The sequence below is a fragment of the Oxyura jamaicensis genome, chromosome 4 (assembly GCF_011077185.1).
Source record: "Oxyura jamaicensis isolate SHBP4307 breed ruddy duck chromosome 4, BPBGC_Ojam_1.0, whole genome shotgun sequence".
NCBI lineage: Eukaryota > Metazoa > Chordata > Aves > Anseriformes > Anatidae > Oxyura > Oxyura jamaicensis.
This window is the reverse complement of record NC_048896.1, coordinates 23,576,527-23,603,323: the sequence shown is the minus strand read 5'-3', so window position 1 is coordinate 23,603,323 and position 26,797 is coordinate 23,576,527. Positions and strand designations below refer to the sequence as shown.

The 26,797-nt window shown below is 45.9% G+C and overlaps 1 protein-coding gene across 7 annotated transcripts in view; it reads right to left on the bottom strand.

The window, feature by feature from the left end:
* The window catches only part of SLC20A2 (solute carrier family 20 member 2), a 54,731-nt gene extending 27,964 nt beyond the window's left edge, over positions 1-26,767 (bottom strand). For 3 of the 7 annotated variants that reach the window (XR_004750189.1, XM_035323940.1, XM_035323945.1), the window contains exons 1-2: positions 26,661-26,767; positions 1,614-2,164 (exon numbers count right to left, since the gene is read on the bottom strand). Coding sequence is in view for 6 of the 7 variants with exons in the window: in XM_035323940.1 (XP_035179831.1) it covers positions 1,614-1,902 (289 nt within the window). In the remaining variant the exon portion in view is untranslated. The other 4 variants (XM_035323942.1, XM_035323941.1, XM_035323943.1 and 1 more) reach the window with 4 other exon arrangements.
* Positions 26,768-26,797: the final 30 nt, after the last annotated feature.

The following is a 26,797-nucleotide window of genomic DNA, read 5'->3' as shown; positions in this document are numbered from 1 at the left end:
CCAGAGAAAAGCTGGCAGTGGATTTGAGGGGAAAAAACAGAACCTGCAGTTTGTAACTTGTGCTTAATTCAGAGATTTAAAATGTGGAATTTATTCCTAATGCCCTTACTGGAGGAAGGGAATGCAACTGGTCATGAAGTTCACACAGCCTTATGTAAATACACATGCAAATAAGTTGTTTTCTTTGAGCTTCTGGCCAGCTGCCTCCACAGGGGGGATGAGGGATGTAAAACTTTGCTCTGATGGGTTCAGGACAACGTGAGGAGATACATGAAAGGGAAAGGACCCTTCCTCCGCAGGGGATCGCAGGTGCTATAAAGGTGATGATGGTCAGAAGAGGCAGTGCACTTACGTTTCCGCAGGCAGGCACCAGTTGGAAGTGATGGAGCTATCTCAGGAAGCACAGAGACCAACCACACGTCCCACAGCTCAAGGGAAAGACCAGCAGCCTGCAGCTGGCCCTGTGAGATGTCAAGGAAGGGGAGCCCAGTGGCAGCCCAGGGGTGCTGATGTTGCTTGGAGCTGCCTGCCCTGCGTAAGGAGCCTTCGGGGAGCAACTGCGGCGCCAGCAGCGACCTCCCCTCTCAGCTGGAGAAGGCAGGCAGCCTTCAGGAGGCTCGGGAGCAGCGAAGGCCAAAGGGGAGCCTCTTCCCTCTCACACAGACAAAACCACCTCAGACTAGCCCAGAAACCGGTGCTCAAAGCCCATCTTGATCCGTTACGGAGAAAATAAATAAATGAAGAAACGGGAAAGTAACCGCGTTCAGCAGGTCTCTGCATGGATCCACCTATTTTGCCTGCAGGCTCTGCCCTGAGGACTTTGGGGAGAATGTTTGCTGCTCACTGCATCCTGCCCTTTAAAAACAGGTCTGCTATTGATCCTTATGGGAGCTCTCCAAAAGCTCACAAAGCCCCTTGCACATAAACAAAGGAGAAATACCAAGGCTTAATGTTACTTACCTCAGAATATGCCATTTGTTCTAAACGGAGATTAATTTAACTGCAAACAAAAGTGCACAGAGTGGACCCGGAGGTACACAGAACTGCTGCTGGTTTGAGTCAGAGAAAGCAAAAACACCTGAAATGCGTGACCGTCTGCCCGTACTTCTCCTTTCAGTTTTGTCAGGGGCCAGGATTAAGCATATGATTAATTGCAATCACTCAGTTAGACAACCAGTTTAAGCAAATACATTTGATTTCCACATTTTTTTTAACTATTTAGACTTTTAGTACTTATTCATTGTAAACTGCTATTTCTGCAGGATCTTCTGTACCGTCGTAAAAAAGGGTATGCTGATATATTTTCCATTTACAATAAAAATCTCCAAAATTATTTCTTTCAGTAACCTAGAAATATACATATATATGATCCATTGCATTAAACATTTTTTTTTTCTATTAGTTAAATGTCTGAACAGCTGAAAAATATCACTAATTAGAAGTGCTTTAAAAAAAACAGGAGCCTAAAAGGGGAATACAGGCCCCTGTATTTGCACAAAACCAGACAGGAACATCCAAAAGATGGGAAGATTTAAACTTAATTAAAATATTCACAGTGAGCAGGATGACAAACACACAGTGAATGTTACTTGGCACAGGAAAGCATTACTTACCAACCATAGCACTAACTTCTCCTGCCATCAGCAGCGGCACGGTTCTGTTGTACAGGTTAACATCGATTATACCTTTCCGGATCGTTTCTCCTACTTTTGCTCCCAGCAATACTGAGCCAGTGGTTTCAAAAACTGAAGCCAAAATACAAGCCTGGCGCAAAGTCACTACACCAGAGCCCACGGCAGTTCCGAAAGAATTGGCAACATCATTTGCACCGACCGAAAATGCTAAAATAAAAGCAATGATAAAACCCACAATGACCATCCACAGGTAGTCATCCATTGCCATCTTTCCCCACGGCGTAGATCAGTTTCCCCTTTGCAAATAGTTAATAGTCAAGGCTGGAGGGCACCGTAACGGATTTGGAAAGCAGATTTCTTGTAAACAATGAGTTCTCTCTGGAAAGTGCTGGGTAGTGTTAGAATGTGAAGAAACTGCTAACTGCCAATTTTCACACTACTATAAATACTGTTCATTTGCCTGCTCTCGGTCAGCAGTGAAGCACATTCCATATTTTGCTCCCAAACTGGTACAGCAGCGATGACCTGTCCTGCAAAAGAAATAAAAGAGAATTTAAAAAAAAAAAAAAAAAAAGAGGGAGTTCTCAGAGGAGCCCGTCTCAGTGCATGTTTTCAGTAGTAAACAGATATTTAAACCCACTAACGGGACCCTGCTTCAGCATGTGACTGTTCTAAATCATAAAGCAATTCAGAAAGGTTAAAATTAGGTCGCCTCCAAAGCAACTCGCTTCTTGCAGTATCACTGACTGAGAAAATGTTTTGGTCGCTTTGAAAGGATTTAGACAGGTTGGGGTTTTGTTTGCGTCGCATTCACCAGGCAGTGCGATATGCCCTCTTTCTAAGCGGAGGATTCATTTTGGCTCTTTGCACCAAGCGAGCGTAGAGCATGTAGGACATACAGACTGCACCATGCAGCCCGACTCCCAGCCCGTGTACATTGCTGTCGTGTTTTGCCAGCTGCAGCCAGCGATGCATCCCTTTGAAAAACGATTTTATCTAGATGTCTGTCTACAGAAAATGGTCTGAAGAGCATTAATATTCATAGATTGCTGTTATCACATCCCAGGCAGTAAGAATACAATTCTCTTACAGCTTCTCAGTCACTGAAACAGCACAATGATCACAGTATACCCATGTATGCCTATAGATCTATATAAGTCTAGAAAAAAAAAAGTGAATAAAAAGTTAAATCATAGAATGGTTTGGGTTGGAAGGGGTCTTAAAGTTCAAGCTTTCAACTCTTTCCTATAGATAGTTACCAATTACTACTAACAGGCACATTGTACTCAAACCATTTTTATACATATCTTTTAATATTTTTTGATGGTTTAATTTTTACAATGTCCTTTGGAGCTATGTCTTAATTAGTCTTTAATTAGTTTAATCTGAAAGATGAGAGAGACCTTTAAAACAAAAATGCACAGAGAGGAAAAGGGCTTTAAAATGTAAAAGCTTCACCAAACAAAAGTGCATATCTCGATCTCTAGGTCAACAAGAGCCATTAAGTATATTTATATAAACCAAATTTAAAAAAAAAAAAAATCCCTTTTACATGATGCTATCACCTAGCTCTCTTTTACTGCTATGAAACAGAGGCAGTTAGAAACCAGATTTACCATTTTCAAGAGTGTGTCAGGAAAAAAAAAAAAAAAAACACTATTTCCTAGACTCGGCTCAGCCAGACAGTGTGAATCCTTCACATAGTTGTCCCCCCCAAGCTCTTTATCTTCATGTAGGCTGTCATGGACACATAGCATCACTGAACCTGAGCCAGATCCTGCTAAATGGAGTGACCAAGGCGGCTAGAGGCTGGAAAAGCTGCCCCTAACACCCCCGGCTGACACAAATGTATCTGCCTCTTCCATGGGCTGCTGCTGTTCCCCTAGCAGCCACCACGAAGCTACCTCATGCCACCTTCTGCCTTCCCACCCGCTCCGCATGGCTCCAGAAAAGTGCCATTTTGGAGGTGGTCGGGGGCAAAGGAACATCCAGCAGCAAATTCCCAGCATCATAAGAAGCATTTCAGGAGACCTGGGGGACGTCAGATGAAAAACACCAAGCCCAACACCTGTTTGCTCTCCTCAGTCTCATTCAACATAAACCCATTACCCACAGCTCTGAATTTCTTTTGATAACCCCAATGTAGTGTAGGTCTGTGGTAGGAAGGAGGAAGGGTCTCTGAAGAGGATGTCCAAAACCTTGAACATAATGATGAAATGAAGAAAATTAAGAGAACTTGCATATTCCTGGATCCTTGAGAACAACCAAGAGGGAAACATGCATTGATATTAAGTAGTTGTTCCCTGGATAACCTGAAAGCTCACGTCAAGGACTGCCATTTTCTCCAAACATACATGTCGAGGATAAAATATTTCCCTCCTTTCTCCAGACTCCAAAGAGGTTGAGCGATTGTTGCTCCAGTCATTTCCAGATATGGAGCAGACATCAACCCCTGAACAACTTGCACTCTAAAATAACATCTTGGAAGGTCTTAACTGCTGAAAACATTTGTGTAAGGATTTTTGTACTATGAGATAACATGAGAAAACGAAGCCCCGATGCATTTTTCATGTTTGAAGACTTGTTGCCCTTGTATAATTCATGAGTGTTCAGCCCCGTGAGTGGGAAAGGGCTGGAGAGACAGAGAAAAGCTAACGATATTTGGAAGAAGTAATTCTAGTTAGCGCTTGTCTGCCTGTGAAGGAAGGCAAAACTTGGATGCCAACGCCTGCCCGATACCCTGTGAGCCTTTCCCAACCATCCTAGATCAGTGCACAGTGAGAGCCTTGTTATGTAGGTTGCTTCAGATATAACCACAACAAAAAATGTAATTACTCAAGATAAAGTGTTGATGAAGCAGTGGCTTGAGCGTTTCAGACTTTGGCCCCATATTTTCAGGTGATTGGGAAGGATTTCAATAGCCCAGCAGTGGAAGGACTGACTCACTGCTGCCTGGGCTGGGGACCATCGCTTTGAAGTTCTCTGCAAAGAGCGTGAGTGTGCAAGCCTGGGGAAAGAGAAACATTTTGCCTTACTCCGTTAAATTTATTCATTAAAAAAAACTCTATGTATGTTGTGTTTTACTAGGAGATAAAGTGCTGGACCAGGCTCCTTCCTTGGTGATGGAAATTCATGACCAAATTTCTTACCCTTGGATTTGCACAGCAACTTGGCCAGGTTACCCTCTGTGCTTCAGTTTCCACTCCAGCAAATGGGCAAACCTGCCTGAAATCCACACACGCTGCGGTTACAAGAGCCCCGTTTCCTTCAGACCCGCAGGACGCAAGCAGATCCTTTCTCCCAGCAGGTCTGTCCTCTCCTCCATCTACCAAGCATGCTACCGATGTGCTGCGGTGACCTGATCTCTTGGATGAGGGGAGGCACGGGGCTTGTGACATTCCCCACCACAGCACAGCTCACAGAACAGGGTTTGTCCGACCCGTCTCCTCCAGCTACCTGAAGAAGCCGCCAAGCCACAAGGTTGCCCTTAGCAGCCTCCCTGAGGAAAGAGCTCCAGAAATGGAGACTGGAAGCGAGCAGGTGTGGTCACGGGGGCAGAGGGAGCTCCTAAAACTCCTCTCGAAGGCCAAAGTATCCTGAAGCGTGCTGGCAGGGCTCTCAGTACAGGGCTCAGAGAGGCAGCTGCACGATCTCCCTCCCTGACAGGGGTACGGTGAGGGAAGGATGCCTGCGGGACGGAGCCACCGCTCCTGTCACGTTATGCAAGGTGACAGTTCAGCACTAGGAGGTCCAAAGAGGCCCTCTGCCAAAGACTCGACTTGTTTTCACCAGGGGCAGAACACGGCAGCACCTTGTTTTGAACACAACCAAAATCAACGTGAAAAGAGGAAAGGGAATCAGCACGTTTGGGAACTAGGTGGGCAGCACTTGGGTGGTTAGGTGTTACTACTTTCCCCCTAAGCAGGAGATGTCAAACATTTAAAGAAAGAAACAGGGGGGAAATAAAAAAAAGGACGCATCTGCTCCACTGTGAAAGTTTTCAGAAATGCAAAATATCCTGCAAAGTAGGCCAGTGACTAAATACAGACTAAATCTTGTAGCGTGCTTCTTTCTGGAGCCCAAAATACATCTGGCATGCTCGGGCACGCTGAGCTATGCCCCTCATCACCTAATCTTACCCACGAGCCTGCGGTATTTCATGTTGCCACTAGGACAAAAAAGAAACGGGGAAAAAAATGTCATGCGGAGGTGACTGACAGATCGCCGGCTCTTTGCACGACAGCTGGAAATCTGTAGCCTGTCGTATTCGCCTTGCGTTTCATCGACAGGCCTCTCTGCGAGTGCCAAACGTGATGAAGGTGCGAGGAAATCCTCTGCCTCACCTGCGGGGCCAGCAGTGCTCCCCTCCGGACGCCAGGCCTCGGGGGAAGCGCTGCACCTACTGGGAGCTAGTTCAGCATTAAAGGCGAGGTTTTGAGCTAAGAGGGTTTTCTCAGGATCAATAATCGGCGTGGCGTACTCGGCAGGGTTGTGGGTTGAAGCTTGGGGCTCTTGACGTGGATGTGGTAACTTACAGAGCTCACACCTCGGTGAGGAAAACCTGATTTTTGGCAATGCTAGGCACATCCCCGTGTCTCCCTGGCAGACGATCCAGACACCCCCCTGTGACTTCAGTTTGCTCCTAGCTGCACATCTTCTCAGGGCTGTGCCGACATGAGGCGCTACCCCTTCCTTCCCTGAGGGAGAGAGCAGAGCAGCGGGCAGGTGAGGAGCACCTCGGCTCATCCCGAGCGACAAGCAAGTCCGCAGGAAAGCGCCGGGAACCAGGAGATCATCTTAGGACATGTTTATATATGGGCATTCACCAAGGGAGCTATTCCGGAAACTATTCACAGCACACTTCTAAGCGTAGGCAAGTTTTTTAGTGAACAATTAACATGAAATTGGAAAGATAATGCTGTCAGCTCTTATTTCGTAGCCAGCTTGCTGCTGAAGAACCACCTAACAACAGGGACAAATGATTAAATAAAAGCTCGGGACTAAGTTCAAAGTCTGAGGAAGCAATCTAAGTGCGTTACCCACCAGCAATCCAATGGGGTGACACAGAGGGAGCAAACAGGGCCCTGATAAGTGCCCTTTTCTCTCTGCTGAAAACCGGGCAAGAATCCCTTGCATTCACACGAAACATGAAAACACACATAACTCCCACTGCAAGCAGCCCTGCAACTCTCCAAAGAGCCCCACGCTGGAGTTTAAAACTTCATCCTGCTGCAGACAAGACAGGGATTCAGCGAGTTTCCATTTTCAACCATTGTTGGTTTTTTGTTGTTGTTTTTTTTTTTTTTCGCTGTTGTTGCCCAAGTATGAGCAAAAAGTCAAAAGACAGCAGCTAATTTGGCATTTCTAAAGATAACTATTACAACTACTCCACTTCGCATTATGACAAGAGGTATGGGGGAGGATGATCTCCTTTCCCCTGCAGTGCTCAAGGCAGCAGACATTTCATTACAGACAGCCACATTTAATTCGCACCGACAGGACCTTCACTTCCAGTTACTGGCAGCTGAAAAGTCTGTCTCAAATGCTTACCACACCGGAGCTTCCACAAGGTTATTCCGCACCTCCCAAATTTTTGTACGCTGTGCTTTACAGCAGACCCATTTGTCAGGTTTCCCACCTATGCGTATGGGCACGGGGATCTTCTAAATTCCTAACAGCTCTGGCATTGCAGCCTGTTGGTACTAAATACAGCGCTGCACAGAAATCAGACCTGGTTCACAAGCAGAGCTCCTGGCACAGTTTGCAGAAATAGTTCTTATCTTTTCTAGTTCCTGCTCAGGCCATAAGGCTCACAAAGTATCTGCTTGAAGCTACTAATATTACATCTGACGATATGAAAGGTGGTACAATTCAAGTGGTTCAAGACGAAGAACATCCCTATATGGCTCTAAATTACATGCTCAGGGCTTGTCACAAGGCCAAGCATGATGCAAGTTTAATACTCCCGGACACAAAAAGCACCCTCGACTTACTTTAAAAAATTAATTACTGCATACGCAGAAGCAGTTTTTGTATCAATCAGTTCCTATTTTAACACAGCCGTGATGTGTTTGCGCATACTTGGCACTAGACTCGACATGGAAACAGCTCTGAAGTTCGCAGCTTTCCAGCGGCTCCTATCAAGTTTAACACTGCAGAGAGCGACTGTCACCTTCAGCTCCCGAAACTTGCAGGGGATGCTTCGTTTTCCTAGTCCCTATCAACCTCTGCTCCCACCGCTGAAAGGTCAAAAATGCAGATAAAATACTTAGAGGGAAATCGCGCTGCCGAAAACTTTCACTGAAAGCAGACAGCAGTCATGCTAAAGCAGCAATTCTACAAGCCAGCAAAGCAAGCCAGGTAAAGTATCAACAAGTACTTGTTGTTCATCTGCTGATAAATATCTTTTTCTCTAACTAAACTACAGCTTTATCCTTCAGTGACTGAGCAAAGTCCTTCTAAAATGCAAATGGTTTTTATGATTTCTAGGATCCATTCAGAAAAAAAAAAAAGCAAAAGTGCTTGTGGTTATCAAAAACACGTTTATATACAAGAAAGCCAAGCACAGAAATCTTTAAAACTCACCCAGAATCTAAAAGTTGTTTTTAGAGAAACAGGAGCTCGGTTCTCCCAGTGGCTTGCCTTCCTGATTGCAAATAGAGGCTGAAGTCTAAAATAGATAGCCTATCGCTCGGCACAGCCACATGTGAGCATGCAAACTTCCAGAGGGTATAAGGAGTGCTGCAACTTACGCAGGCAGTCCTCGGGTAAAACTCTCGCTGGCACAGGGGAGCCCACAAGACAACACCAAGAAGCATCAGCGCGAGTCCGGAGCCGCATGCAGGAGGTGGAAATCTGCCTCCTCTTAAGCAAGGAATTCTGCCGGGGGTGGGCACTGATAAAACACAACACTGCGTCACGGCTGCTCTCGTTAGGCAAGCCAATCCAAGGAAGCTCATATTAAAAGCAACAAAATGCTCTCTCTCTGTCTCTCTCTTTTTTTTTTTTCCCTTTTCCCAAGCACAGGCATAGACGAGAACAGTAATCGCATTTTTTTTACCACGAGCAGCAACCACTGGGTGTTTAGGCACGATCAGGTGAGCTCTGAGAAGTGCTGGCTCTCCTCTTTGCAAGCACACCGAACGTACAATTAACCCAAACGATTAAAGTGCATTTAGCAGGAAGGTATGCACATCCGATCTGGGAAAGATGTTGCATGCTCATTACTTTACCCGTGTCAGTAGAGGTCTCACAGGCTACGCAGACTGCAGAAAATTGAAGATGTGCACGGGTTTGGGCTGGCGGGATGCCTAAGCAAGCAACTTCACTTACAAAAGTTCAACCGAAATTGCCCAATCAAAATTCCTTGAACCACTTTCTTTTGAGTGGGATGCGTTTTTTAATGTGTGTCAAGGCAAAATTAATGTTTGCCTAAAAGCACCTACATTAAATATGTGCTTTAATACTAAAGGATACAATTAAAGCTTTTTATTCAGCAAAAATAAACTGCATTGTCATAGTTTAAAAATCTGATACATGCAGTTATTAGAGCAGGTTTCTGATTTATATATACTTGGCTTTTCATATTTAACATTTTTACTGAAACTTTTAGGTTTTAGTCCATTCCAAGCCACTCAAAGCCATGGCACCGAATTCAAACAGAAACTTAAATCAGTAAATTTACAGTGTTCTCCACATTTCAGAAAAATCAAATCATCGATTTAAACTTGTAAACACAAACTTGTAAACCTATTTTTCAAGTATGAATAAAGTCATAATACTACTTAACAAGGAGGTAAAGGATTTCTAAACTGGTTAAGGTCAGCTGCAGATCGCATTCAGGGATAATTTGTTAAATCTGAAAAGTGGTTTTGTTTGTTAAAAAAACTCGCCTGGATTAGTAAACCTACATCATCTTCTACTGAGAATTAGGGCAAAACTCCAGCCAGAAGTCTCTAATGCAGAAATGACATTAAGAATCCCCAACAAAATAAAATAAAATAAAATAAAATAAAATAAAATAAAATAAAATAAAATAAAATAAAATAAAATAAAATAAAAAGAATGATAAATATCAGGCCATAATTCTTTCCAAGAAATGCTGACTGTTTACCAAGGGTCACCAATGGCCACAAAATGGAGCACAGGAAGCTCCGCATGCTTCCACATGCGAAAAATTTCTTCACGGTGAGGGTGACGGAGCACTGGAACAAGCTGTCCAAGGGAGGTTGTGCAGTCTCCTTCTCTGGAGATATGCAAGGCCCATCTGGACGCCTACCTGGGCAGCCTGCTCTGGCAGGGGGTTGGACCCGATGGTCTCTGGAGGTCCCTTCCAACCCCAACGATTCTGTGAACACCCGTCTGTTATTAAGCTTCCCCTACGGTGAACAGCTTTGTGCAAAGCTCGGTCTCTGAAGCCTGGCTGTAGGCTCTCTCCTTGTTCTGTAGCAGCTGGTGAACAGGCTCACCAGTTTTAGGAAAGTGAGAGAGGCTGGTGCTCTGGCACTGGTTTTCCCTTGTGGGAAATGTTCACATGTTGATAATGAGTAGATTCACCTGTTCCTGCAGGTCTAACCTCATCCTATTTTTTTACAAGCAGTGCCAATCAATTCAAGCGAGAGCAAACCTCATTGTAAACATGAAGTCAGCCTGTATTTATAGGCCTGGATTCCAGGGTTTTAAGGAAGTGAATAAACAAACACGGAGCACTTATTTAACTTTATAAAAGAACTCAAAATATTATTTCACATTCTGTTTATAGCCAACATGCTGTTGATGTCTGGCTTGGTAAAGCTCGAATGTGAACGGTCAGAAGCTCTGGACCCACCCTAGCTCTCCTTAAACTCCTGCTCACCCAGCACAGAACATCTGGAAGCATGCAGATGCAGGTAGAAAGGCTTTCCAGAGGGTAATCAATCCTTGGCTGGGCTATTTCATCTACTGCACAAGCCAGAAGCTGCCAGCCCACTCTGTGGGAACCATCTCGGACCCAAGCGGACAACAAAGTGGAACCATTTGGGTGCCGCTTCCCACGAGCCAGCCTGACCGCAGCGGTGGTTTCTTGTTGACCTAAATTTCAGAGCACTAGCGAAGGATATAATAAACAGCACAGAAAGAAAAAAAAAAAAAAAAAAAAAAAAGGAAGTAGCTTTCAAGTTTTTGTTCTGCTAAATCAGCACTGTGGACCTCAGGCACGGGAAAAGTCAACCCAAGATCGGGTTAAACCGCTAAAAAAAGTTACAATTTGGGATACCACTAAAGAAACAGGGAAAGGAAAATTTATACGACCACAAAATGAATGAGGAGGATTGGCTTTTGGCAATGTTGGCACCAGTTTGGTTGCCAACAAAACAAATATTTGTAGAAATGATAAATATTATATGTTACAATCTCAATCAGGTATTATAATTTTTGTTCAATTGTAATTTACTCTGGAAAGTCTACAATTGAGAGATGCCTGTTTGATTCAACAAATCCAGTGTAGGCAGATTTACATTCTGCTTTAAATAAGGTAATAGGACATGCTGATTAAAGTAATCAATTTTAAAAACCCTTTGTTTTGCCTTTCCCCATCAGCTATTTCCTGAAAGATGCCCAGCTTCTCATTCATCAGTAACCACTAAATCAACATTAATTTGCAACTTCAGGCCACTGTTCTATCGAATGAAACTGGCTTTTTTTTTGCCATTCAGATGGGAAGGCTACATATTTAAGCGATCATAGGTATTTTATAATATATATGGCCTGAGCAGAAAATAACAGGGGCTGACTGTGTTTTTCTAGCATGAAAAACTGTAAGAAATGGACTCTGAATACCTGTAAACTGTGTTTGGTCAGAAACAGAGATGTAATAAAAACATCCAAAAGCTGGACAACATTGTTCCACTTATACTCTGTCGATTGAAATAAGGCCATTGACCAGCACCAGGAGATTTTGGGGTGTCTTTTACATACCTACTGATACTCTGCAGTTGGGAGCCACAAACAGGTGGAACCAGGGACTTCTGGTTTCCTTGTGTTTGTGACCCTGGCCCTCCTGGGAACCAGCATCTCCTCTCAGTCTGCAAAGCCAGAAGAGCAAAATGGATGGCCATAAAGGAGAAATGAAGGTGGGTGGCTCTGAACGTCTCTTCGGCAGATATCAGACCTGGAGACACTCCTGAGCGAAGCCACAAGCACTGCTTGAGCTGGAATGAGCCTGCTCCGATCAACATCTGCACATCTGCTTTTGCACGTTGGGTGGCAAGCTCCAACACGTTGCTATCTCTTGGGATAATTTCCAAACAGAAGGAGACATCTCTGTATTTCACTGCGAGGTAAACAATCTCAGGGACCATCTGGAAAGCCTGATATTGTAGACATAAAAATTAAAAAGCTGCTGGCCATCAGGGATGGGCTGACACCTCTGCTCTGAGGAAGCAAAAAATTTGGGTGGGCTTTCTCATGGCTCTGAACTCTGCCACACTGTCCCGCAAACCTTTTTTTCTAGCAGGCCCTTGGGCTCCCAGAGTGGACAGGCCACCCCAAGGAGGAGACATCTGTTACCACTGGTCAGGGTGAGCTTGCTGTACTTACATGAACGCGCAAGGAGAACTGCTGTAGCGCAGAGCGTGACCCTGCATCTTTTGAGCGAGCAAGTCCTGGGAAAATGGAAAGGAGGAAGCCACAACTGGCACTGCTGAAGGCCAAGCCTGGCACAGAAGAAGACAGAGGCTCCGGATGCTGCGTGGGCTGGGAGAGCGAGGCTGTCTCCAGCCCCTGCCACAGCACAGGCCTGAGCTGAGCCAGGAGGAGTTCAAAGGCAGCAAACCCATTCTGGAGAAGCAAGGCTTTGGCCAACACTGATTCAAGCACAGCCCCCGTTAATGCCGGGAACAGGACTTGTGTTGGCCCAGCTGTGGCTGATTCACCAGAGCTGGGCTTCCTGCATGCACACTAAGCACCATGGAATGGGTGATCTGCTGCTCGCAGTCTCCCTGGGCTTTATCAGCCACCTCCCCTCCCCAGCCCCATCTCTGAAGTATCCAACGTGGGCAAGGCGCTCCCAAACACCCTGGCTGCCGCTGACAACTCCAGCAGCATTATTCTGAACGAATGATGGAGCTTCGCTGACTGAATGCAGGGCCCAACTGCCTCTGAAACACTCGTGGCAGTTTGGAAACCCAGTCAGCGTTCTGTAAATTCAGAGGTTTGTGCAAAGATCCCCTTGGTATAAAGCCAGAATGAAGTTACCAGAAATCAACAATGGGAATTTTCAGATAAAGGCAACGTGACACCTCAAGCCCCAAACTGCCTGCCGTTCTCATTTCGTGTGGGGTGTCAGAAGATGACTGCTGTGAAATCCTTTCCCATTGAGCTACTAGAGAGCCCTGGGGCTCTCCTGACCCAGCAACCCTTTCTCCTAAGGGGGAACTGGAGTAAGTGAATAGTTACCGACACGTCAAACCCTCCTGGCCGGCCTCCAATGGCATCCTCCAAAATCAGTGTGTCCACTGTGACAGACCAGGCACTGCTGAAAGGCGCTAGCTGACTGCCAAAAGGAGGAAAGAAACTGCCATTTAAACATAGAGAGGAGGGATGGAGACCCTCGGAGGTATGCAGTAGATCAGGACAATACCTTCTGCCTTTTTTTTTTTCCTAGGAGTGTTGCAGTAATAAAGATATAAAGGTGGAAACACCAATGAAACACCAACTGAAATCCATGGTCATGGCTTTATTTTGTTGGAACAGGAGCCAAATATTACCCCTGGGAACCTGGTGATGACACACACAGGGCCCAATATTGTCTGGAGACAGGTCCAAGCCACAAATGGGACTTCTGTCACCAGAGACAGTTCCCTCCTCACGCTGCCTAGTACATCCCGGCCACATGAGGAACAGCACCTGGCACCCAATAGGTCTCTTTCCCCCCAAAGCTCAATAGCAGCTCCTGTGCTAGAGCTAGCACTGAAAACCTCACAAAATCTGACCTACAGGCCAGATTAATATAATGGGTGGTCACAGACCTTGTATCAAGAACCCTCCCTCAGATGAACGACTGCTCGTGGAGAGATGGGTCCGTGTTTTATCTGGGGTTTTTCTAACCTGGGAGCAAGCCCTGGTAACATCAGCATCTGTGTTTCAGCGGTCAGTGCCCATGTCCTGGAGGAGCACATGGAGCATTCCTAGAGGAATTCCCTAGAGGGGCAGGGTAACGGGACACACGCTGCCTCCAGTGAACTGACGAGTGTATTCTCCTCAAACAGCTAGCATTTCTCTGCTTGCTGGCATAGCGGCTATAACGAGAAGAGAAAGTCATTAAGATAGAAGATATTTCTGCGAGTACATGGCACCAGCTAACAGCACCAATGCTCAGTATGCCTCAGCCTCTTAAAAAGGTGTCTATAGCTAAGCTGTGCTGGTGGTGATGATGCATTACAGAACCCCGATGGCTGCCCAGAGGAAGAAAGACAGCGTGGATGCTGCCAAGAGGTCAGAAACAGCAAAGGGGATCCTGGGAAGATCCTTCCCCTCCTCCCTGCCTTTCTGGGGAAGGGTGAAAATGAGAGCTGGCTGTGCGAGGACTCTGCTGCACTCACCCACCACAGCTTGGACTGGGACTTCTCTGCACCTGCCCGACATGAGGAATGCGCACCTTGGCACAGCCCTGCAAGTGTCCATGAGAGAAAAGGACATAAAAAATAAATAAAATGAGGTCTATGGCAGCCAGGTATGATCACAACGCCAAACAAAGACGGTCCCCTGGAGAAAAAGGGCAAGCGTGAAGCACGGTTCTTGTAGGATTTGGAAGGGACTGCTGCCTCCTCTGTAGTACTGGCAAGGAAAAATGATTCACCGTTATGCAGAAAACAAATGAGCAAGCGGATGAGCTTGTAAAGAACATCAAATGCTTAGAAAAAAGGAGATAAAATATTTTTTCTTTTCAGACATTAAACAAAGAATCTATCATTAATAAATAACTGGTTGTTTCTGGTCACTGAGACCTTCAGCAGTCAAAGTCATTTCCTCTCGTATCTCTTCTACACAGAAATTAAAAAGGGAAAACTAATTATGCCATTTTTACAACTGTCAATCAGTGCCCCAGCCTCAAATTAACTACGTATTGAACTGAAACCGATGAATAAAATGATGTGAAGGAAACAGTTGCTCTGAAACTGTGGAATACTTCACTCCCACAAAGGGCTTAATATTTCAATCAACACTTTCTCCAAGTGTTTAACCAATTACCTCCTGCAGTTCGGTTTTTGTTTTCTTTAAAACTGCTTGTTTTCTTCTGCAGATGTGAACTCCGCTGAATCACTTCATGTAATACAAGTAGCTGCACGGATTAAAATACGTTTGGGTTATACTGCAAGTATTTTTTCCATTGAATCGGACATAGCAGGGTTTTAAAATAAACGTGATTCTTTTTGGTTTTAAAGTTTTCACAACTGAGCAAAAGTCATTTGCTGTTCTCCGAAGTAATCCAGAATTTAGAACATACTTTTCACTCAAGTGCGTTCAATTCTGGAATACACTGAGGCTGCTAATCTAACATGAGATTCAGGTATGCAGGAGACTACCACGTAACTACTTCAAAACATGATCACCAGTTACTGACAAATGTGTTTGAAATTAATATATATATATATATAAATGGTCCCATCGGCTAATCTACGAGTCCTGGGACTTACTCGAACACGTAAGGAGAATTTCATGGCACAAACTCCAAGGCACGGCTCTCCATCAGAAAAGCCTTCCCGGGTAACACGCGTGAAGCCCGCACCCCACAAACCCACCAGAGCAAGGCACGCACCATGTAAGGCAGAATGCCAGGGAAACACTACGTGCACGCAGAGTCAGAGGTAATGCGAAGAAAAGAGAAATGTTCAGGTTTGCTTGTTCCGGTCAACAACAGTAACTGAAGTTTATTGATTTCAGTTTCAGCAGCTAAAAATCCATGGAAACATTTTTATAGTATACAGACAGTACTATCCCATATTAAATTGTCTATGAGAGTAATAATATAGGCCAGGATTTTCTCACAGTCGTCGTGGTTTACTTACCAATTAGTACAATAACACCTATTTTAAAATAGAAATATTACGAAGTGCAAATCGCTTTTTTATCTCAGCATAATTTAGCCGTTCGATTATATGGAAATATCTACGTAAAGAGATTGGAAAAATAACCCAGAGTTACAATATAACAGTCATCTACAAAAATAGCTGGACACATTCTCAGCCACTGTCTCTCAACTGTTCCCTTTATATCCACTGCAGAACTGTTTCCAACACACTAATCACATCTATTCTGAAGCAACAAAAATTATATGATTTCAAACTATTTTCATTAGAAAAAAACAGTCCTTTAACAACTGCTTTTACTCTTGCATGTAATTATATACTCTTAAAGGCCAAATATTCAGCCAGAATGCAAAAATAACCGCAGCCTTTTATTAAGGATAAAAGGCCAGATACAACTTCATAAGAAAAACAAAGATACTCTTTGCCTCTACCAGCAGCACTGCTCGATGTAGGAAATTGTATTTAATGTTAACATTTTAAATACATAAATATCAAAGTCTTAAGAACTCTGTATCAGAGACTTACTACAACTTGCTGGATAGCATGGGTAGTATTTCCTTGGAAGATACTTCAAGTAACAGCCAAGATTTTCCGGTAACTACCTCTGTAAAAGCTCTCTCTTGACTCAGTAGAACGTAATCTGCACTTAACACCCCACAGCCCTGCCAAAACATCTTACCTACCTGGAATGTTTTTGAGAGCTACAGTTAAATAAAAAAAAAAAAGACTGAACTGATTAATATTTGATTATGTTATCTGTCTAAGGATAGCTTAACAACAATATTATAAGGTTACTCAAATCAGAAGGTCAGCACTATCTTTTTTTATCCTTTGACCTATGCACCTGTCACGGTTTTTAGGAAAAGGCTGTTTATTAAATGCAAATAAAACCCCTGATTTCCTGTTTTGTAACTGTCATGGTCCGATCTTCTCCCTACTCGACATATGTATCAACAAAAAAAAAAAAACAAAATGGAATTCAAGTACAGAGCAGCAGCTATCTAATCCACAAATAAAACCACAGTGATGTTATGCTCTTCCTAAAACAAGCTTGAAGCCATGATTATATTAAAGACACAGATGTGAGGGGATTTTTCAACTTCCAAACAGATAGACAAGCAAGGTATTACAATCCAGGGGTGCAGGTGAATGAATAAGCAAGCAAACTACGTGATGTTTGTGCAGCGTCCTCTCAAATCCTGCAATCCCTTCTAGTCTGGGTCTACATCTCCCTCTTCTTTACTCATGTTCTTCTCGCATGACTTGGTCTCAGAAACTTTCCATGCCTGTAACGGAAACTCGAGCCAACTTCTTAAATGTATGATTTCTTCATCTCCACTCATCATCATCCACTTCTGTTTCTGAGAAGCTCCTCATCATGACACCTGTATCTCAAGAAGCAAAACAGGAAACATCACAGGGATGAAGCAAGGAAAGATGAATAATAATATGCCTCTGTGTCTTTAATAAAATCCCAACTTTCATTCAAGTTCCTTTTAGGAAATAGACTTCCTTTCACGAAAGTTTCACCAAACTAGGTGTGTGAGCACCTAGTGCCACAGCTGGGGTAAGTAACCGATGGTACCTCCTCATCATGAAACCTCATCATCATCATGAAATCTCATCCTCATCATGAAACGTCCTCATTCATGCCTCCATTCCTAGCAGGATGAGCAGAAGCAATCTTGTGCTAGCTAGCCTTTTGCACCGTGGGAAGCCTCTTTGGGTGCCAAGCCTGTTGAACTTGTCTGCAGCAGCCAGCTCCATTGCAGGAAGCTGCTGACCCACCTCCTGACCTACCCATCCCGAGAACAGTGCCAGTTATCTTTACACAGGACCCATCTGCACAAGTAAGCAGAGGCCTAGCCCCCAGGTGATACGAAAAGTGAGGATGTCAGCCTTTCTTTTCCTTTCCCCAGTGCTCCTAAAGCCACACAACATCCCCAGGACGTGTGCATTTCTACACACTTTGCAGCTAGTGGAGGAGGCGCTTCCTCTGCACCGCAGCACTCACTACAAGGCGATCAAGGCCTAAGCTATTTTCAGCCTTTGTCCCCAAAATCACATCCTCAAGCTGCGGGGCAGGGTGGAGGGCACTTCCCCACCTACCTATTTCCTCAGTAAAATGGGGGAATAGTGCTTCATTTTGACAGACCTTCTGTCGCCCAGAGCTTGGGATCAAGCGGGCCCAAAGCCAAGAGCAGCGCTGTTGGGCGCCTAACGAGAGAACGGCCGCGGCATGGCTCAGGGGCAGCGCGGCCACACGGCCGTCCTGCACCCAGGGTGAGCAGCCCAAGCCCTCTGCCTGCCTCGGGATCTTGCCCGAGCACTGAGGGGTGCAGGAGAAAGGAGCAGGCAGCAAAGCCAGGCTGCAAGCCAGCTCCCTGCGAGATAGAAGCACGGAAGCCATTTTATCCCTCCCTGCTAGGGTTAAGGCCGTCTCTAAGCAAGTAGGTCCACCAAAAGCTCCTCTGAGCAAAGGCAGAGCAGAGCCCACCTCTTATCAGCTCCCATCTCAAACGCTCAGAATTCCACCTCCCCTCCGAAATCCTCCTTCCTTCTGCAGAAGCCCTTGAAGCAGCACTCTCTGTACACCGGCACGCTTTGCTCGGAAGGACAGCGCTGCCCTTCGTCAACTCCTCTCCCCGAAGCGAGGCTGGTGTCCTGCTCGCAAGGAGGGACAGCTGCAGGGACAGTCCCGTCCTCGCACCGAGAGGCTTGGCTGCGGTTCTTGCACGTTACAGCAGAGAAGATAACTTAGCCTTGGACGGTCAAAGCGAGAAACCCTCTGCCAGCGCTCTGGGTATTGCAGGAACAATAGCTGTTAAGTAACTGGACAGAAATGTATGCGCTGCGCAAGGATTATATGTCAAAGAAAAACATGCGTTCCCTCATTTCTGACCTCTTCAAGAAGTCCTTTCCCTCAAAAGTGCTTACGAAGCAAACAGCCCTGAAAGCCTGTGCCTCGGTGATGATGGCTGCTGTTCCCAAACACGCTATTCCCTACTCAGAAAAGGCAGCCACTGCAGGTTTAAGAGCTTAGAGTACAAAAGCAGAGGCAGCCACATGCATCCTGTCAGCAGGACACCCAGAACATACCCAGATAACCGGCCAATTATTTTCTACCCCAGCGATCCTCAGATTTTTACCATAATGATCACTGTATACAAGAAACAGAAACCACAATTTCACTGTTTTGTGATCATCATAGCTCCGTATCATTTCTGAGCACCAGAAAGGATCCGGCGACAATTAATTCAATTAATTATCGACATCCTCACTCATTAATCAGGTGTCTACACTCAGCGTCTGCACAATAGAGATTACAAGACATCCCCGCTGCTCACTGCTACATGCAGAGAACTGCAGGAAAAGATTAATATTTGTAGCTGAACCTAAATGTCACAAAGATCTGACGCCGGCTGTCACCTGGACGCCTGAAACAACCAAGGAATTTTTTCGATTTTCTTTTGAAGAGACAATGTAGTGGCAGGCTGGTGCTTCTAACTTTGATCTTCAGAGCAGCCAACACTGGCAGGGGAATTCTGTAGCTCGATAACAAAACACAGAAACCTCCTGGGCTATTAATTCAATTACTATATTTTGGCAAGGAAGCTTTCCCCTTGTACTTTGGGGAACATCTTTAGATAGAACAGCACATGCTTTAAAGGCGCACACGCCTCGAGGATTTGGTGTGACTGTTCATGTACTTAATTTCTTTGAGGGGAGAAATATTCCACAACAACTTGCTTGCAGGACTGGTATTTTTCCTTGTTTCCCCAGGAAACAACACTTAAATAACCACGCCAACTATCCAGTGCACAGTCACGTACGTTGTTAGGCCAATTTCAACCACCTCTGATGGAAAAGGACAAGAGATTTCAGAGGTGCTCCTTTCCTACAAAAGACCTGTGCCACCAAAACTGAGGAAGCTGCCAGAAAACCCACCTGCACTGGCTCAGGTGCTCACAGAGCTACTTTTTATGGACGGGGCAGCACAGTGATGCCTTAGGTGCTCATATAGTTTCCTTTTTCACCGTGGCCAACATGTTGGCAAGCAGTCCTCTGGCTTCCTGAAAGGCACTCAGTTAAAAACCGTCACCTTTCACCAAGGAGAAGCTGGAAAATGCTTCTCAATCCTTTTCAAGAAAATCCTGCCCAGGGAGGGTCTGCTGCAAACTGCCAGGACAGGTCAGGTTCTGGTCCGTCTGCCTGAGAGTTGTGCCTACCGTGATCGTGATCGGGACCAGATGCTTCGGAAGGTGGAGCAGCTCCCGGGAGTGAACAATGGTGCGATTCACCCAGAGGGGAAATTCCTTCCTGACCTCATCAATTAGCATGAAGGTTTATATCCCTAATTTATTTTTAATCCTATTTACCGCAACTCTGGCTATTGTCATTATATATATAAACGTCCAGGTCTGCTTGGGATCTGACTAAACTTTTGGCCTCACTAATATCATGTGGCATAATTGCACGCGGTTTCAAATGTACTGATTTTCTATTTCATTTAACATCCCTTTGTTCTGGCACTATGGGAACTATTAACCACCTCTGCCCCTTCCTGGGGCTCCAGCTGGCTTGCAGCACAAGCTACTGCACCATGCTGCTTTCTGGTACAGAGCAGGAACACGATCTGAAGACCTTTAAGCTGCAATTTAGCAACTTTATTAGTTAGCCAGTGAGATTTCTATAAGCAGACTTTCTGGGATCTGCTGGAGGTTGGCAGCTCATCCGAATTTCACAAGCCCCTACCCACTTACAAACTCCCCGTTTTGACTTTTCCCACCTAAGATCTGCCACCCTTAGAAGCTAACTGTTTCGCCCAGCGCTGTGCCTGTGCTCTTTGAACCCCCCTGAGATGCTGAGAAACTCAGTTCTAAAAGAACAGAGAAGCAGCACGCCATCCCGGGCTTTCCAAGGTCAAGCCGGAACCTCTCCCTCTGAGCACAGAGCTCCCCTCCCATCTCCATGCCTGAATAAAGAACTCGGTGTCCAGCTGAGCAAAACCCATCCCATCCTGCTCTTGAACAGCGTTCCTGAGGGCTGCAGGTTCCTCTGTGCACTAACTTCAGCCTGGGTCACTACTTAGGGACGAGCTGAGGATGCGCTCATGGGGATTATTACGCCAAGTACTCCCTACAGCCCCGGGGCAATTAGTCACTGCCATTCCTGCTAACGCAACACTTGCAAGAGGCATCAAGGTATCAAGCCACACCTTCACTCAACAAAAGTTTGGTGAAAACAAAAATTATAGCTACACATACGCGCAGCAGACAGAGTAGGAGAGAACGTTAAAGCAGCCTCGAGGTTTTGCCCCCCCAAAACACAGTCCTCCTCTCAGTAATGTGGGCTGTGGTTTCCTCTCCCAGCTCCTGGAGCTAAAACTTTGGGTGCCCGACCACAAGTTGGAAACCCCTAAGTCCTCAGGAGAGAAAGAGGAGGTCTGGATGATATCTCACGGGAGTATCTCACAGCCCTCCAAAGAGATGAAAGAGTTTTTACAGCATCTCTGAGAAACACCATGCTGTTTTACCACAAGTGTTTTGATTATGGGCTTGGAACTGGTGAATTACAGCTAGAGGATAGTTCTTTGCCCCAAACGAAAAGCAAATTACACCTTTTCATCCCTCTTTAGTGGGAACTTCAGGCAAGGAACCCGTCAGGAGGAAACTCCTGTCCCAGCCTTAACCTGAGGTCCGTAAGCAGACTGAGCTCTTTAATGATCAAAACACTGCTAACAGCACCGGTACAGGCACCATTTGGCAACCAATACAGCTGCAGCTTTTTCCTCTCTACAGGTCTACCATCTACTGAGTGGAGCCAACAAAATCACAGGTCTCACAACAGCAGCTACATTGCTCCATTGCATACCCTCAGCGACTCCCCCACGATGTTTAACAGGCACGCAGCAGTGTTAGACTCTGCTCCCGAGCAGTGATCTTAATGCTTCCTTTCTAGAGGCCGTGAATGCCTTCCCGTTCTCCCAGCTCACGTCTGTAAAGACTGAACCGAGTACTTCTACGGTGCTCTTAGGCAACCCACTCAAGCTGCGGTCCAAGCCACCAGTTTCAGAGCACAGCCACACCAGCTTCTCCGGGACCTCTGATCAGTGGTTTGCATTTGGCATGTCAGGATTTGCTGAGGTTGAAAGAGAAGACAGTAATGACAGAGAACTATTCTCCCATCAGCATTGGCAAAAGCAATCTCAGAGGCCTAAAGCGCAATAAATGCTTTTACTGCTTTGGGTCGTCGCTGAGTTTCAAGTGAAAAAGATGTGATACTTTCTGCTTGTCAGATACAAAAGCACAGTTTTGGTAAGGAAATCTTTTAATGGACTCAACAAAGGTATTTTTGGCTGCTGGAATTCTCAATCTGTTGCACTAAAAATAGCTTTAAATAAATGTGCAATACAAGCAGTACATACTTTGCCTACGAAAAAAATCTGCTGGCCACTTACAGATCATGTGAACTCAGTTATTTAGTTGTGCTACAAACACCAGTTATTCCAAGCCTTATCTGACCGTAGATTTGGATCTAGGTAGCGATGGCTCTGCCACACACCAAGTGAAAGGCAAGCCACAGTTCATCACCAAAGGGAGGGAAAGTTTCTATAAACAACGGTTGCTGCCATTTAATGAGATGGTCACGAAGAAGAGATAAGACTGGAAAAGCCTGAGCCTCTGCCTCCACCCTCCCAACCTTCCCTGTGCAAAGAAAAAGCAAGTCTTTTTCCTCTACTATCACTCCACCCTTTCTCTGATGTTACAGCATAAAGAAATTGGATGCCTTAGACTATTGCTCCCTAACGTCCACCAACCAAAGCTCGGGAAGACCATTTTCTCACTTTCTTCCTTCCAGCTCTGCAGCAGTCAGCAGAAGGGTTCCCCAAGTTGCATTTTACAACCGGGGTCACCACCTAAGTTGGTTGTGACATTGCTCACGGGAGCACGGAGCGCGGTCTGAGCAACGGTAAAACAGAGCAGCTCAAATACACCGGGTACCCTGCGCCAGGTCAGGTTCACAGCAGCTGTTCTATTCACAGAAAGACATCTGAGAGAAGTGCCATAAATAACGAGATCACATGGAGTCTCCTGTTGCACAACCAACATCCATCTTTCCTACCCAGGAATTTATGCTTCACACCCTACGCCGTCAGTCAAAAGCATGTTACAAGCTGTGTTTTCGGGATGATCCGGAGGATATTTTGGAAAGTGATACAGCCCTCCTGCTGGCCGAGTCTTTTCAAAATACTCTTTCTCTTCTCTTATAAAAACGACAAATGTTTCTGTAATCTTGTCCTAACCGGGGTCTCTCTCAGCAGCAAGCTATAGATCCATGAGTGCCTTTTTCACATCGTAGGTATCTACAACCAGATACAGCACGTGCGAGTCTGACAGCCTGATGGAAACCAAAGGGAACTACTTTGAAGAAGTTTTCATTCGTGTGTACAAACAGACGGCATTTTCTCTGACTCCAGTTTCAACAAATCCCTACTTGGAGCAGCCCCTCTGAGGATTTTCAATCCATGTTACAGGTAGATTAAAATTAAACCCAGTTCTCCCTAAACATCTGATTCCTAGGCCCCTGCGAGGGGAAGAATCACTTTTCAAAGTGTCTGGTTATAACTAAGAATAAAGGCATATAGCTATTGTATAAAAACGAGTTCAGTTTTTTTTTTTCCCTCTTTCTGAAGTTTTGCCACAAATTGCCTTCGAGGGCTTGGTTCAGAAATTCCAAATTCAGTTTGTTTTTTCTTATTGAGAACTAACTCCTTTGAGCAATTCTGTTAATCTTGGAGTTCAGGGTTATTTTTATTAAAGTAACGCCCAGAGTTTAGGTATTCCATAAAAAGATCAGGAATTATTTTTATTAAAGTAACACCCAAAGCTGGACATTCCTTGCAAAAAAATATCAGGCAAAGCGCTTCCATTCTTAAAATGGTCCTTCGCCCTTTCCATGTAAACACGGAATTCATGGAGATGACCGAGCACTGACAAGTTTTATCGACTTCTATTTGTTTCAGAGTTGAAAAAAAAAAAAGGTTATTTAGGCAAGTTAAGCCTTTTGCTCTTAGCAGGACTGCTTCTTCTCCCTTATCTTCTGTTGCAGAAAAAGCAGCACCAATTTCCACTCCCCAGCGTCAGGTTTCTCCCTGGACATTTGCACCAGCTTGGGGGTGTTGTGCCAGTGGTGACAATGCTCCGCCACTGTCTCTGGTCGCATTCAGCATCTGTCCCTTAGCCAAAAAGGAGTCCCACTGCCTTTGGGGAGACCGATTTTGGATGGAGCTTGGTAGGCTGCAAGAAGCTTGCTCCTTATCCCTCAATTCATGCCACGACAGAAACAGGGCTGCAAAGTAAAGGATCTTACCTCCATTCTCATGGGCCTGAGGCACGGAAACCTTCTGCTCTGCGGCGGCAGCCCTGTCTCTAGGACAAGATCAAGTGCTGCGTTTTTGTTTGTGTGGCTGTGTTAATAAACTAGGTCACATCACCCAGGTTCCTCACCGTGACTAAAACACAGCTCAAGCATTTGGAGGAAAGAGGGAATGCCTTTTGATCCCTGCTTCCGATTCTGAGTTAAGCACCTGTGACTGAAGAGTGCACTCTGTCAGCAAGCCTCCTCCAAGCACTTGTGCTCTTCGGGCATAACAGGCCAAAGACATCATAGCATTAATGACACGCTGTCCAGCAAGATGCTCCTTCCTCACTGAAGAAGGCACGTACTGACAATTTTCAACTTCTTTAATGTAGAAATTAGGGCTGGGGCAAAATCTTTTCACTTCCTCTGAAGGAGAGGTTGAGTGGCAACATACCCACCCTTCTCTCTGCAGCGTGTATAATTTCAGCTTGCCCAATAGTGGCGGCACTCCTGAGTTTGGGAGGACTTTAAAAGGAGTGATTATGCTCACGGAAGTAAGCTAACATGAATAAACTGCTCAGGCAACAGGGAAACATTCCACAGCCCTGTGCTGTCACCAGGCTTTTGGCCAACACTGCTTAATCATATATGCAAAACAAAATTATGGAAAGATTCATCACAGGTTTGAATATTCTCAATGAATAATTCTGCACTGTGCTGAAGAAGCTTCCCTGCAACGCGTCCTCAGACGAGGGCACCGGGATCTCCTCCTGGTTTTCAGAGCTTCTGCTGCTGTCGGCAGTACAAGTGGTATAGCACTAGCTTCCTCTGCGGGTCTCGCAACCAATCAGCCAGTTTCAGAAGAGAATTTTGAGGGCATCCTTAGCAGCAGCCGAGGATCACACTGCTGAACCTTATAACTGCTAGAGCCAGGAGTTATCGCAGCAGCTGCTACAGGCTGTGCTCTCAACTGGTCCCGGCTGGCACATGCCAGTTCCTACTATCCGGGCACGTAACACAGACCAGATTGAAACTCAAAGTGTTCATGGCATGGTGGAAGGTATTTCAGTACAAAGCCCGCAGGCTGCAGAGTCTGCAATGTCTTCAGCCTTAAACACAGCTCCGCTCATCATTTATACAAACCTAAGACCCTCTTGAGCCTTGTCGTTGGATTTATAAAGCTCTATCTGAAAAGCTTTGATCCTCTTCGCAACACTGAGTGCAAAACCTAGCCAGCCACATTTCAGTGAGGAGCACAGAGCTGACTCTTCCACCACTTAACAGAAGACTGTAATTTTCACATAAGATTATAGAGTCATGGTTGTAACTCTGCTTGAAGACTGCCTTTACAAAGATCTGACTGTTCAGCAGCTCCCACGGGAGCAACAAAGCGGTCAGATTCTCAAGAACATCCGAGATTTACCTGTCAGCTACTTGCTAATGCTTTTTTACACTACCTTACAGATGCTAAGTTTTAACTGATCTGAAAGCCTTCCCTCACATGCCTTGTGCCATCAGACGCCATTAAATCTACTTATTGTAATAGCTTTTTTTTAAGGGTATTGGGTAAGCTAGAAATAAATATTTGCCTCTGTACAGCGTTCTTGAGAATAAACATGACTAAGTATAACTTTAGCACAATTTTTTTTTAGAGGTCATAAGCTTTCCCCATCCAAGATATCTAATAATTCAGAATAAGCAAAGATTGAGAATATGTTCCCGTGTATGCCTCCAAGCCTGGCTACTGTAAATCGGCACATACAAAAAGCTATTGTCTCTGTGCTATCTGCAATGCTGTGCACTAACAGGTAAAAGTCGATGCAGACATCTCTGAGGTAAAATATGAAAAGTTACGCCCTGACTGCACCTTCTGCCCCATGCGTACGTGTACTGCAAAACTGGAATGTAACACCACCAACAAAACAGGGTACAGTTTTGCTGGGACAGAACTTTAATAGATGCACTTCACAGGATCACAGAATGGTTTGGGTTGGGAGGGACCTTAAAGTTCCATTTAGTTCCACCCCCCTGCCACGGGCAGGGACACCACCACCCCCCTCCCACCAGGATGAGGCATCCACAGCTCCTCTGGGCAGCCTGTGCCGGTGCCTCAGCACCCTCAGAGAAAAGAATTTCCTCATTATGTCTAATCTAAACCTACCCTCTTTCAGTTCAAGGACATTACTCCCTGCTCTATCCCTGCACTCCATGACAGCCCCTCTCCTGCTTCTTTCTTTCCACCCGCGTCAGGGAAACACATCGCTACCCACTCAGCCGAGTGGAAACCCGTGCAGTAACTCCCTACAGACGGCCGGGCGGGCGGACTTGCAGCCCCAAGCAGGGGCTCGTCGCGACACGCTGCTTTAATGAAACGAGAAGATCTCCGCGCCCGGGCAGGGCAGCGCGGCTGATCCCCGGCAGCCCGGTGCCGACACGCTCCACGCCGCGGCGCCCCGCCGGCCCTCGCCATTCTCACGCCCCGAGCTCGCGCTTTCTCCTCAGGCGGCCCCTTCCCGCCTCGCAGCCGCCCCCCGCCAACGGCCCCCGCGCGCGCCGCCGCCGAGGGGAGGGGCGAGGGCGGGGCGGCCCCACTCACCGCGCGGCGGGCGCCCTCCGAGCAGCGGCGGCAGCGGCAGCGGCGGCAGCAGCGGCAGCGGCAGCCGGCGCGGCCCGGAGGCGGAAGCGGCGTCAGGAAGTGAGGTCGGCGCTGAGGGGAGGGCGCCGTTTCCGGGG